A 14,578-nucleotide genomic window follows, 5' to 3' on the forward strand; every position below is an offset into this window, starting at 1 on the left:
CATCCTTGTCTGAATGCAACTGTACGTCATGGCTAATAAAATTAGATATTCTGGTCAACCATAAACAACCGCTGTCAAGTGTTGATACTGGCTCTGCTTGCCTATGTGTAAAAGTCAGCCAAATAAACTCATGTTGTTTTAATGCAGTAGTCAGGCAATAATGATTACAGCCATGATCTAAATCCCACGCTGCACAAGATACAAGTAGTTTTCCATAGAGCAGGAAAGGGAGAAGGTTAGCCAGCTGAGAAGCTGGAGGTGTACAGTCAGCTGCCTCCAGCCATCCAATTAACAGCTCTTGGTTACTGATCCTCTTCTTACATTAGCCGTTGTGATATTCAACACTGATCTCCTGTGTTTGCAAGTTGAATGGTAAATAAGATAATAGAATAATATTCTAACTGCGTCATCAGTACCTTCGTGCAGTTTTGATACAGTGTGAAGAGAGTAAAAGGCCAACATTGAAGTATCGCTGAGATAAAGTTACGTTGGATTACATGCTGCATTATTTGCTGTGAGTCCCTTGTGCGTGTGAAGGAAGTCTGAATGCAACACGAGAATGGCAGTGACCTGCCAATACACAGAGAGGTAATAAGACTAAGTATAGTCAATGCCTTTTGCAGAAAAAAAATGACTACCATGAATAAATTCAGCAATAGGGTGTGATGAAATCCTTTAGAATCATCTCAGCTACACGTAGCCAGGAACAATAATGTTGTATTAATGGAGTTTCAAACAGAAGACCCCACATGGATGTCAGCTCCAGATGCTCCTGTGTCCAGTTTTATTGTAGTTGGTCTGTCCGTGCAGTCAAGTGATCATCAACACGAAGCCAGTCTGTCATTACTGCGCTGCAGGGACATGACACGGCTGCAGTCAGTGAATGCGGTTCAGCCTGGCACCATAAAGCTGCAGCTGTTAACCTTCCATGAATGATATGCAGTAGCACCAGGTCTGCCCGCTCAGCCTCCAACACCCATTACCATAAAAAATAAGGCTCCAACTGCTCTTTTTTAATGGATACTTTGCAATTTTCTACCTCAGTATCCTCTTCTTTTTTTAACATCGCACAATTTGTCCTTTATGTGCTCTTGTTATCTTACTGGGCTGTTCTTTTTTTGCCATACGATAAAATAAATAATTCCAAATGGATAGTTTGCATGAAGAAATGATTTCCAGAAATGTACTAATCTTATTTGTATATATCTTTTTATTATCTGCCTTTTACAACGTAGTAAGTCTCTGGAAATGTCATTCTGTTTTCATAAACATATAAGAAGAACTGGTATGTCCCTCATAGCTTGCCAGCTCTGTGTGTGTCATCATTTTTCCACAGAGTCTGGACAAAGTCATGGTTTTCCTCAGTTTGCAGTTTTTACTGTCTAATTTGCCTCTGTGGGATCTCTATTTTTAGTGTTTTTGCTTTTTGTCTCATTCCAATAAATTATGTAATGTGGTTCGGATTTGTTTTGGATTATCTCAGCATCCTATGGAAATATGAAGTCTCAGTGCCTGAGATCGAGTGTCTGCACTTTCCTGTTGTTGCTTTGACTTTGTAATGTTGTTCTGTAATGTGACACTGATGGTCACTGGGGGTCAAGAGGTCATAGTTATAGTTTTTGTAGATATGTTTGAATGTCATAAATGGTGTGCATTTTTAAACATTAGCATCATTAAACGCGGGACGGCTGTGGCTGAGGGGTAGAGCGATTGTCCTCTAACCTGAAGGTCGGCGGTTCCACCATCAGTCTTCCCCATCTGCATGCCGAAGTGTCCTTGGGCAAGATACTGAACCCCTAAAATGGCCCCTCTTAGACGTTGAATGCACTAATTGAATCCTTACTCGTGTTGAGGGTTAAGGGCAGAGGATGTCACACCTTGTTAAAGCCCTATGAGACAAATAGTGATTTGTGAATATGGGCTATACAAATAAAATGTGATTGATTGATTGATTTAATAAAAGTCTCTTTGGATAAAAGCGTCTGCCAAATGACATGTAATGTAATGTAAACAAAACAAGGAGAACTGTGTGGGCCTCTCCACTTTGTTTATGTCACCAACCATTTTCTGAAAGGGAAAACCTCTGGATTTCACAGAAGCACTTCAATGCAGCAGTGTTCAAACCAGTTCCCAAATAGAACGACAATTTTGAAGTTGAAATTGAACCTGTGGAAAAAGGCTATAGAACTGGATGTAGGACTCTCATCCCTGCATTTCCACTTTGAGCCAGATGTTGACAGACAACATTGGGCTCACTAGCTGACACTGTACTGCACATGGAATTTTAGTGATTATTGTCATTGAGTAGTAGCATTTAGGCTAAACTATGTATAACGTGGCACAGCACAAGTATTGGCCACAGAGCACATTTAACTGGGGAAAACCACACTGTTCAGTAAAAGAACTGAGCCCTAACCCATAGTGCTAGTGGACGTCATTAAATTCCTGTTATTTGCCAGCAAAATAAGGCAGAAACTTGAAAAATAGCAGATGTCTGGTAGAAAGTGCCTTCATTTTATGTGCCTGCAAACAGCCATAGACAAGCTTATTTGCAAGAATGTTTCTTTTATCTTTATCATTGGTGTGTCATGGAATTTGACAGTTAGGTTTTGGCGCCCATCATGTTTTTCATTCTTTGCTCCCGTGTCCAGGCTGAAACCCATGATGGTATACGATCCAACCAGACAGGAGATGTGATCCACAAGAATGACAAGGACTACGGCTTTGTCTGCCTCAACAAGGACCAGGCTCATGGCCTCTGTCGCAACTACAGGGTCCGCTTCCTCTGTGGGAAACTGGGTACGTTTATCACTTTGTGTGTTTGTAAGTATTTATTTTGTATAAGTATGTGCTTGAAATATTCTGTCTTTGATGCTCTAGGTAAACTTTGTTTCTGTTCAACGAGGATTAATGGATCTCAGAAGTATATTATGGATAGAGAGCCTAAGCTGATCAGTGCTGGTATATACTGTACACAAACATGCTGGCTGTGCTCCAGAGAGTGTGTTGTGTGTGGGCAGGGAGCTGTGGCTGGAATGCATGGGGCCCGCATCATGGTGCAGGAAAACACTATCAAATAGCCAGCTCAGAGTTCACAGACTCTGCACCAACAATACAGAGATACCATGGACCAATGTCTGGGCTTGTCGCTATGTGTCTGCATGCGTGCGTGTCTGTGTGTTATGAGAGCACAAGGGAATGTTGGCATGATCTACATTACCACACACGCACACAAAATCTGTCATAGCGCATCTAAACCCTCGCGCATATTCAAGGGAAATCTTCTTAACCAGACGAGATGTAATTTTAGGACAAAATTGATTCCAGTTCACAAATGAATGACAAATGAAAACAGACACGACACTGTATGAGTTAAAAATGTTGAACCACAAGTTGTGCAAACACACATTTTCATTAAGTTGTTTGTGTGGCTTAATAGAGATTTGGGAAGTCAGTAAGGCCTTTAGACCGAGGGAAGACAAAAGCAGGGAAGACAAAAGCAGAGAAGACAAAAAGATCCAGGATGGCACCACAGATGTTTGCCTTAGTTTGTTTTGCCAAAGGTATTTATTTAATTATTTGCCTTTATTTAAACTTGAAAATAATCATTGAGGGCTAGCTGGCCCTTATTCACAATAATGCTGGGTAACAGTTAGGAAAAAAACAAAAGACACAAGGTAAAAGAAAGCATTTGATTAAAAAAATTATATAAATACTTGCTTTAAAAAATTATGTAAAGAAAGACGAGAAGAAGAGAAGTTAAAGTGTTTGTGATCATGGATTTAAATTGACCAATTGACATATTTTTACAGTGCGCTGTAAAGACTTCCAGGTGGTTGGAGAACCTAAAAGCTGATTTCCCAAGCCCAGTTACAGACAGATTGATATGGTCCAGAACATTAGTCTAGCATAGAAGTGATATAAGACGGCAGTTTCCCTATCAGGGCTTTGTAGATAACAAATTCATATGCCTATCACGTCTTTTAGACCAACCAGCTTTTCACACAGGATGCAAGGATAGGTTCGAAAGCATAACCAGTAATAAACCTAAGGGCAGAATGATAAACAGCATCCAAGGGTTTAAAAGTGGAGGCAGAGGCCTGACTATAAATCACATCTTCATAATCCGCAGCAGAAAGAAAAACAGCTTCAACAATCCTTCCCCTACACAACATAGGAAAGTTAGCTCTATTTCTACACAAATAATGTTTTTATCAGCATTTATTATTATGTCTATATGATATTGAATGTGAATATGTCATCTTTTCAAATTATTCAAAATATTGGAAACCTGCAGACAAATACATAGACTTAGTTGTGTGTGCATTCAATATGAGTAAGACACAATGAGGAGAACATTAAAAGAATGTTGCAGGTTTTCCATTGCTACGAGAGCAGAGTCAGCCAAATAATACAATAACATCTGCATACAAATGTACATTGCAGAATAAAGATGAAATAAAAGTATTATTATAAAACGTGGAACACCCTTTGGCGTATTGTATTTTCTCTTACATTGTTTTGGTTGTTATGCACCACAACAGTGAGGCAACTTCCTTGGGATTTAAAAATCCAACAAACATGTTTTTGATTCTGATTTGAGATCTTCTGCTTTGATGAGCAGTTGGAAGTATGAGAGAGGTTACTGTACTGGTAATCTGTCCTTGTACGTGTTTGTCTTGGAGGGGGAGGTGGCTTGAGGTGGAATGAAGATACAGTATATCTTCTTAACAGCCTGGTAGCCAACACTGTTTGGACTGGTAGACCACAGGGTTTGGACTGGTAGACCACAGGGTTTGGACTGGTAGACCACAGGGTTTGGACTGGTAGACCAAAGTGTTTGGACTGGTAGACCACAGGGTTTGGACTGGTAGACCACAGTGTTTGGACTGGTAGACCACAGTGTTTGGTGGTCTCTCCCCACCACATTGGTTTGTCTGTGTTCATGTTTGAAATTGCTATATTATCCTGGATCACACAAGGGTTGATAAAAAATATAACTATGTCTCCCTGCTCAGTCACCAGGAAAAGCTTACACTTGATGTGAGACATCAGCTGATTATTGACCCTCAGATTCAGTAGGAACAACTGTAGACCAGCTCTTTGTCGTTCCAAGGACAAACCCTGAACACACTGGAGAGATGCTTTCAAAAATACTGCCATACATTTTTTTTTATTTCTCAGCTGACTAAAACACAAGGTACTGTCAACAGAAAAGAACTTTCAAATCAATTTTCAGTGTGACCATCTCTCCAGGTACACGTGCAGATTGTAGTTTCTTAAGGTACTTTGTAGGTCCGTTTTCACAGGAATCTTGGAAAATCTGCCACAGTTGTTATGTGAACTAAAGCTGTCTCTGTGTCTTCTGTCTCTTCATGTGATCCCAGACTGACTCAATTGGGGTCACACCTTCTTTTGTAAGACTCTTCATTGTCCTTGATGCTGAAGATCTATAGTACCCAACAATACACAATTCTATACCTCCAATCTGGCCTGGGAACACCTGGGGATTCACCAGGTGGGGCTGAGAGAGATGGATGGGTAAAACATCTAGGCCACCTACAACGATAGTTAGACTGAGGGAATTGTATTTGCATTCTTAATCTAAAAGTGAGAGAATCACAATGTAAAGCGGCTCTAAATCTAAGTAAATTCAAATGCTTCTCAATCAGACATGCTGTGAAAAAAAAAAATTGATTTAGAAAAGTACCCACTACAAGTGTCCATGAATGGAGCTGATATATTGTTCTTGCAGGAAACATGATTATCATTTTCCCACTTTAAAGTGTGGGAATATGAGAGAACAGTGTTCTCTTTCAAAATAGAGCAAAACCTACAAACTAGCTGAGCCAGTTGGAGTGACGCTTCTACATTCACACATGACACACTGTAAAGGTTATTGAGTGAAAAGGCTTAAATATGATAAGACTGGTTCATAACCTGGTAAATGGCTGGACAAGTATATGGTCAACATGCTAAATTGTGGATGTAGTTGGAAACATTGGAACCGTAATGCATCAATCAACAATTTTTTTTTGACTATTATCAGCAGGTTTTAGCGCTTTATAAGTCCATTTAATGTCCAGTTTAACTAATTCACACACACACAGCTCCTCCGGGTACTGTCCAGTAAAGTTCGGGGTTGAAGTGCTCATGTGAAAACAGCTTGTGTCTGTCACAAAGACCACAGCCTCTGTCTGGGTAACAAACCAAACTAGAAATTAGAAAGTAACTGTGGCTTGCCCCTGTAGGTGCTTAAGAAAAAGCTCCTGAAAGGGTTCAAAAGTGCCAATTAATTTTGAAAGAGCAATGGCCATTCGGGAAACATCGCTAGCTGACCAATGTTGGAACTTGATCACGAACTCGTACATTTGGGAATGTAGTTCTGGACTGTGGCTGGTTATTGCACTGGAAATTAGACTTAAATATGCTCACAATGCTATACATGGACTTTCCAGATATTTTACTGGCGTGACTGTGTCGGACATTTTGTGTGGTCTAACTCTTATCACCTTCCTCTGTAGTTCGTCCACAGGCCTCCATATCCATCGACATGTTGTCCAACAGCAGCATCCTGGAGCTCGCTGAACAACCAGAGGGCTGGGGCTTAGGCGATCGAGTGGTGGTGGCCAGTACTGACTACTCCATGCACCAGTCTGAAGAGTTCACCCTGTTGCCCTGCCCGACTTGCACACCCAACCAGGTCAAGGTCCAAGGTGAGAGAAGCAGTGACCTGCAGTGTGTTACAATGCAGCCATCATATGAAAGGTTTTGCTCCTTCTGGGTTATGATTAAAATTTGATAACTGCTTAATTGTAATAAAAACATGCCAACCATTCACTGGTTACACCATTTGAATTTATATCTGTCGAAGACAACCCATGGGGTTTGGGAAATTGCATTATTATTTTCTTACATTTATGGACAATAATAAAAATATATTTCTATTATATTCAGTCATATTCGACACCAGGGAGGTTAATGTTCGAGGCAGGTGTATTCAATCAGTGAGCATGTCACTGTGCTCCAAGTACAGATAAGTTGCAAATTAAATGAAAAAAACAACATAAAGTGTCTTAGTAACTTGCAACAATAATAATACAAAAACTTTACATTAATCAAATGTGAGCTGATTCCCTTTCTCATAGATAAATGCAGATGTTGCTATAGAAACAGCGACCAGCTTTGTTACTTAAGCCTCTAAAATCACTGTCTCAACAATGGGGATGTAACAATTCTCGAACCAAAACTGAATCCGCAGTCCAGACATCCACGGTTCCGGTTCGCCAAACGCGAAGACGGAACTGCGACATGTCTCCCTGCTTAACCCCACACGCTTCCACAGCAGCAGGGGTAGCCTGGTGTGTGTACGTATCCATTCACACTCCAATCCAATCACAAGCACAGCCCCGCCTAACCTCAACCAACACACAAAAGTGACTAGTATCTTCAGAGTGTGGAGGTCGGAGGGTTTTGTCTGTTTTACCTTTACAAAAGTGTGTGTGTGGAGAGACACGCACACACAACCTCTTTGTGAACATGTACTTTAGAGTTCTTACTGTTCCAAATGTTGGTGTTTTAATAAAACCCACAAACTACAGGCCCCCCTCAAAACAAAAAAATAAAAAAACGAGGTCCAAACTGGACCATGGGTTCAGCACATCGTTACAGTCCTACTCAACAACAAACCCTAGAGTCACCTGGATTGTTTTCCCGTCCCATCTTGATACAAAATCTAAATCAACTTGGCCCTGCTCAGAATTTCTATGTCAGAGAGCGGGATTGGATGGTAACTTAATTTTGCTGTAGAGTGCACGTCTTTGAGTGTGCAGTTGTCGTGTTTATGTCCACTCGTTAATTCTGGATTTTCTTTTAAAGATCCTATATGCAGCTGTTTACTTTCCAGGCTAGAAGAAATATTGTAATTACTGCATCACGCTCCATCCCTCCTTCTTCTACTCTCTCAGAGCCTGTCTCCATCAGTGGAAAACAACAGTAATGCCTCTTGTTGTGTCCCTATTTCTATTGCTTCTATCCTTCTACTGAAGTTAGCATGCCAGAGATACCACAGATAGTAAGTCACTGTAGCTGCAGTGTCAAGCCTCCTCTATAACAGGAATTGCTTATGATGTGGAAGAAGCAGAGGGGAGAGTGTAAGTGAGTACAGAGACTGGGGGCTCCACTCATCTGAATAGACAGACAGCAGGTTGTTTTGGAGCTTAAAATAAAGAGGGGATGTTCTTAGCTTAAAATAGGTGTGTCAGAGAGAACTGAGGTGTGTTCTACTCTATTCCAGCTCCTGTGGGATGCCTCAGGCACAACTCAGTTTCTTCTGTAAGGAGGACAAATGCCCTGTGTGCTTTTCATCCATGAATTTATTATTAAATTTAACTTAAAATACAACAGATTACGCAAATCAAAGCAATGCATCTCTAATCAATTTATTTCCAAGTTAATCAATGACTCAAACATTTGAGTATTTGTCGGTATGTTGCCAAGCTGCATTCAATTTGCTCATTGTCTCAAGTAGCTCAGTGAGGAGAGAAAGGCACTAACTCTTTATCTATCTGAATGGATTAGATTACAAAGCAAGAAACAGAGACAATGAGGGAAATGGGAGAGTATGGCACATAAATACATTCAATATTTTGATGAGAAAATATAATCCTGCAAATGTTCATATTACATCCAGTTGTGAAATAAATATTTTTAAGACCATGGTGAAGATGGAAATGTCATCCAGGCGGTTGGCCATGCACACATGCTTCCACCATTAAGCTCTCACCACAGTTCACAGCTCAGCCTCAGAACACCTGCTGTGAGTTGGCATGCACATGTTAGGCCACTCACTGAGGGTGTAGCAAAGACAGTTTCACAAAAACACATCTTTCATTTTATTTGAAGGATTTTTTCCTGAATTGAAATGGAAAGTCATGTAGAGTCAGCCTTACCTTCACAGCACATACAACACAAACCACTTAGTTACAAAGTGTTTCCACAAGGATAAAAGCAAAAGGTGAGAGTAGTTGGACTATAATGAAAAGTGGCCAAGCACATACACCAAGCAATGGAAATACATCAGTGGCACAGAAAGGCAAGGTGACCTTCAAAACTGCTTAGTTACACATACCAACATGGAAGCAGGTAGAACACAGTAAACTCAAGCATTTTGAGTTAGAGCTCCAATCAAAACAACTGAGGGTTTTCTTATCTTATTTCAATCTTATTTGTTTCCTAATTTTTTTCTCAACCTTCCAAATGTTTTATGTTGACATATTTTGACATTTAGGCCCTATCTTATCACATCAACATCACCATGATATCTTTGCTTGTTTCAGACGGATGCATTTGTCATTGTCCCCATTGTTGGTTTGACAGAAAATGTATTGTTGCACTTTGCATTACATTACACAAGGTCTGAGTAGTCATTACAACTCATGTAATAATGTAGTAATAAGAAATGGTAAATTATCTGTATTGATTTAGCGCTTTTCTAGTCTCGATGACCTCTCAAAGCGCTTTACAATACATTCACACACACACATTCATACAGTGCATCTGTGTGCAGCACATTTGTCTATTAGGGGGCCATTCTGGGTTCAGTATCTTTGCCAAGGACACTTGCTCTACCCCCTCACCCACAAGGGCTTTTTCCATTTTTAAGGTGGTGTGTGTGTGTGTGTGTGTGTGTGTGTGTGTGTGTGTGTGTGTGTGTGTGTGTAATAGAGGGCAGGTTGAGATGACCTAGAAAAGGTCAGTCTATTGAAAGTATCAAGCTAGTATGAAGACATACATAAAAGGCACTTATTCTTCTGTGTCTCACACACACACTGAGCAGGGCTCTTCAGGTCAGCCTTGTAAGCGTCTCTGTTCTTGTGTACGAATAAAAAAAACTCTTTGTCACTTGGAAAAGACTTTGTGCCTGCAGAAGCTAAAATTCAGCATTAACGTGATGTGACGTGTCCTCGCGTAGCTGTCGCATCCTGTCACAGATTCATGCACCAAAAGAATTAAAGTTAGCATTTCTTCCGCTTTGGATTCAGGAGTCCATCTATTTATCTTCAAATCTCTGCCTGAGCTGCTGGCATTTGTCTCCTGCCCAGCTGCATCAGAAGATCAGTCCATTAAACTTCCCCTATACCTCCCCCTTTCCTCTCTGTTTTCTCTCAGCTCTTTGACGTCACTGGGTCTTTGGCCATCCAAAGTGGAAATCCTATTTTTGAGAGCCTGGGGCTGCTCCTCAGACCTGTCATACTCCTGACTGTTATCCTTTTCATTAATTCCTGCCCTTGTGCCACTTTGCTGCACCATTTTTGTGATAATACAGTCTATTCCCCAGCCCCTGAGGTAATGCACAAATAGTGAGGGTGTGTTGTTGAGACACAGACAGACAGCCTGTGGCTATTTATCAGTTTGAGTCCAATAAGTAGTGCCTGGGTTTTACATGCTGAACTTTTGACACTTCTAAATGGCATTATATGATGATGGGTGTAGAAAATAAATGCTGTGGAGTGGATCAATGGCCTGGAGCAGTGGTGAAGTATTTAGCGTTATTCTATTTCTATCCTGACATTTAACTAAACTCACAAAGTCAGGCTCTGTCTCTCCAGCTCAGTTTTAACATCTTTCACCAGCCCACAGACGTCTGTCAAAACTTACAAACCACATTAACAGCTATCACAACTTCTGCAGTGGATACATTACATGGCCCTTAAATATATCCACATTAAAACCATATGGGAGGATTTGACAAGCATTTCCACCATGAGCAACCACTCTTCTGGTTTCCTGCTTTCTATCTTGAATTGTATGCTGGCTTTGTGAAGGGTTACATATCACTAGTTGTAGAATGGTCCACGTTTGAACTGGATTCATTTATGGCCAGATTTAGTGAGATATTACATTAGCAGTATGAACACTACTTAATGTTTGAAAATGATTCCATCTATAAGCTACATGGCTGTTGTTGAATTATTTGCTCTGTGAAAGTGATGATGTCGACACTATGATCATCAATCACAAATATTTGTTGTCAGCCCTAATCCTTTCAAATCAATATCTGTATATGAAAATATTTATCCGGGTCTGGGTTAGTTCTGTCAGTACCAGAGGCAGCCGGTTGTATCTTACCTGGCAGCATCTATAACAGCACATGAAGAGCTGCTCATCAGTTTATGAAGAAAGTTAATCTAAGTAAATCTAAAACTGTAGTAAACTGAGCTATAAAAGATGAATGTATGTGAACCCAAGCTGTTGAAGCGTTGAGCTGGAATGAAAGTCTCCTGGCTGTGCTGGTTGAAGGAGTAGGAGGAGAAAAGAGGTTAAGCATATGGGTGTCTGAGCTTCTGTCGCTCAGATTTCACACTTGAACATTTCATTGGTTCCATTTCTTTTCCTGGCATCTCTTTGTTTTTTCCTAATCAGCACATTTGTGTTGCTCAGAATGTGAATGTGTAGGAGTGGAGGACACGAGGAACTGAGCCGTTATCGTTTCTGCAGCATTCTTCCACTTACTGTGTTGTTTTGTTGCCTTTTATGGGCTCCTCTTTGTTCTCCTCTTCTTCAGGAGATACACTACATGCAACAAGCATGATGCTGTAGCTTTTACTCTAGATAAAGGCTCAGTGTGTGAGGGGTGGGGGGTGGGAGGGAGGTTGACGTTCAAATTGTAAGCTATCGAGATTTCTCAGTATTATTACAAAGTCATACAACATGTCCTCCAACCACATCGAAAACATTTCTACCTGTTCGGTCTAAATCAATCTGACAGTCATTACTTCTTATAGCTGTCATGTGTTGTAGCTGTAGCTGTCATTTGTAGCTTGTGTCCGATTGTATTGTGGCAGCTCATTAAGCCCAAATCAAAAAGTGTGTGACATAGCCATCTGAGCATTAGGGGTCACTAATGCCAAGGAATATTAAACAGGCCTCCAACTGAGCTTTATATACAGTGTGTGGTGCAGAGTGAAGTTAGAAAACTGTGTTCATCCTATTATTATAATAGATGATTATAATAGAAAGACAGATCAGAAAAATACCAAATGCTCATCTTGTGTTAAAATTAGGGTAAAAGGGACAGTGTAGTGTACTGTACCTTTTGTTCTGAGCTTCCTGTAGCAGCAGGAGGATGGAGGCAAGTCCAACTCTTTGATGGCAAACAACATGAGCAGCAAGTTCACATTAGGGAAGGTCATAAAAAATCACTATGCAAATGCATTCACACTGAATCTTTGATCTCTGAACATGACATATGGATTGCATTCCATCATTTCTTCTGTATCTGAAGCAACATGCTACCAGCATCACAGCCTCTTACATCTTTTTAACAGATGGCTTGCATTGGCCTGGACGCCAGGTTAGTGTGAACATGTAGCAAGTTAAAATTGGATGGGGTGGAAGGTGAGGTGGAGAACTACCGATTTTCTGACTGGTCTACTGCTCTGGGGTGTACTCTAACTAATGGTCAGCTCTCAAGTGGTGCATTAATCTGAAACATCTGCTCAGTCACACACACACACACACACACACACACACACACACACACACATACACAAAACTATTCTCTGGTGTGAATTGACATCTGTTGAAACTGTGCTCAGCTTGATGAGTGTTGATCCGAGCAGCAGTTTTCAACAGATGCCCCTATATTGTGTTTGTTGTAATCTTGTGTGTGTGTGTGTGTGCGTGTGTGTGTGTGTGTGTGTGTGTGTGTGTGTGTGTGTGTGTGTGTGTGTGTGTGTGTGTGTGTGTGTGTGTGTGTGTGTGTGTGTGTGTGTGTGTGTGCGCGTGTGTGTGTGTGCGCGCAGGTAAGGCTCAGTTCATCCACATGGGTGAGGAGGTGGACGGTGTGGATGTGAGGGCAGAAGTTGGCCTGCTGAGTCGTAACATCCTGGTCCGTGGGGAGATGGAACCTGGCTGCTACGGCAATGAGGCTTGCAAATTCTTCGACTTCGACACCTTTGGTGGTCATTTGAAGGTACACTCTTTCCCTAACCTTTTTATTCACAACAGACAACCAGGTGATTCACTGAGGAACCAGTTTTTACACCAGGGATCATGAAAAGTAACCATGTAAACAGCAGTTGCGATATAATATTACTATACTCAACTTATCTCAAGGTCCTCTTTCTGTAGAGTTTGACATTTGAGTCAACTTGAGTCCTCTGAAAGTTTGGGGTGAATGTTTGGGTGTTATCACAAAAAAATCAGTACTGGATGATTCAGCACCTCACAATTCAGCTCCAGTGCCAAAGCTTAGTGCCACTGCAGGAAGTAATGTGTCTTTTGGGTAGTGAGGTGGAAGGTAGCAGAGGGGAGATTGGGGTGGTGGATGATTGCATTTATTGTGGAAAGCACACATTTTTATCACATTGACACTGGATGTTGTCATTGACTGAACTCTGGATTCCTGCTAAACTGTCCAATACCAAAGTCCTTCTGTGGAAATATTGTTGCAAAAAATCATTCCATACTTCCCTCCTGGTAAAATCGGACCATGCACATATCCATTTCATTACAGCTCACACTGCGAGAGGCAGGGCACACCCTGGAAAGGTTGCCAGGGAATCACAGGGCGAACACATAGAGACACACATTCACACTCACATTCACACCTAGAGGGAATCTAGAGTCACCAGTGATACAAACCTGCACTATGGGAGAGAGTAAACCCACAGGCATGGATATTTCACCTTAAAAACTACATCACATCTTAGTTTTTTAAATGTCATTTTACAAATCCTACACCTAACCAATAAAAAAAGTCATGGCTTCCAAAACAACACATTATAGCCTCTTCCATTATCCTGTCAGCAGGACTCTGTTTTTATTATAAACAACATTTCAATAAAGTAGAGCATAAAGGTTTTGTCAGAATAAATTGATGTCATATAATGAATTCAGCATAAATGGAGTTAGGCCATTTACAGTCCTTTGTTTCTTGTAACCCCCTGTGTATTAAACGAGATCTATGATGCAATATATATTTCGTTAAAGCAAACCTATGCAGCTTCATGCCTATAAAATATATTTAATTTGATTATTAATTAATAATTTATTTTCTACTTTAGCTTCTCTGAAATATGAAGAAGAAAGTCAAAATACAGTGAATAATGGGTTAATTAAGGAACTCAAACCTTTTCCTTAGAGGCAAATCAAGTGGACAAATCAGCGGATGTAGTCCTAACCAAATCTTTACCAGGTGTTTGAATTACCCAGCACTTTACAATTCAAAGACTTCTCATCATGAATACATTTGCCTTAAATTCAAAGTGCATAATATTAAATGAGAACAAACAATGACTAGAAAATAAAGCAAACACAATTGTTCTGTGGTTGGTTACGAAGTAGTTAGGTTGCTTTTGATTGGTTCAGAGCTGGAATTTAAGGAGACAGCTAAGATGTGTGTCAGACTGTTCATTGGCTGAACTGACTCACCAGCTAATACACTTAAACACAGACATCAGATGGGCAGCTGCAGCTGAAATGTGGAGAACGGCCTCCTCCTGAAGCCTGCTCCACCCCTCAGAGCATCACACTAATGACAAAGAAGCACTGCTACTCTGAGGTCAGACACCGA

The 14,578-nt window shown here is 40.7% G+C and overlaps 1 protein-coding gene across 2 annotated transcripts in view; it reads left to right on the forward strand.

Annotated features, from left to right (window-relative positions):
• Window positions 1-14,578, forward strand: part of LOC118104493 (cell migration inducing hyaluronidase 1) — a 153,497-nt gene that overhangs the window by 94,254 nt on the left and 44,665 nt on the right. For both annotated transcript variants that reach the window (XM_035151408.2, XM_047339341.1), the window contains exons 10-12: window positions 2,652-2,799; window positions 6,525-6,716; window positions 12,807-12,976. In XM_035151408.2, the coding sequence (XP_035007299.2) occupies window positions 2,652-2,799; window positions 6,525-6,716; window positions 12,807-12,976 (510 nt within the window). The remainder of the gene's footprint in view (window positions 1-2,651; window positions 2,800-6,524; window positions 6,717-12,806; window positions 12,977-14,578) is intronic.

This window comes from Hippoglossus stenolepis, chromosome 1 (genome assembly GCF_022539355.2).
Source record: "Hippoglossus stenolepis isolate QCI-W04-F060 chromosome 1, HSTE1.2, whole genome shotgun sequence".
NCBI lineage: Eukaryota > Metazoa > Chordata > Actinopteri > Pleuronectiformes > Pleuronectidae > Hippoglossus > Hippoglossus stenolepis.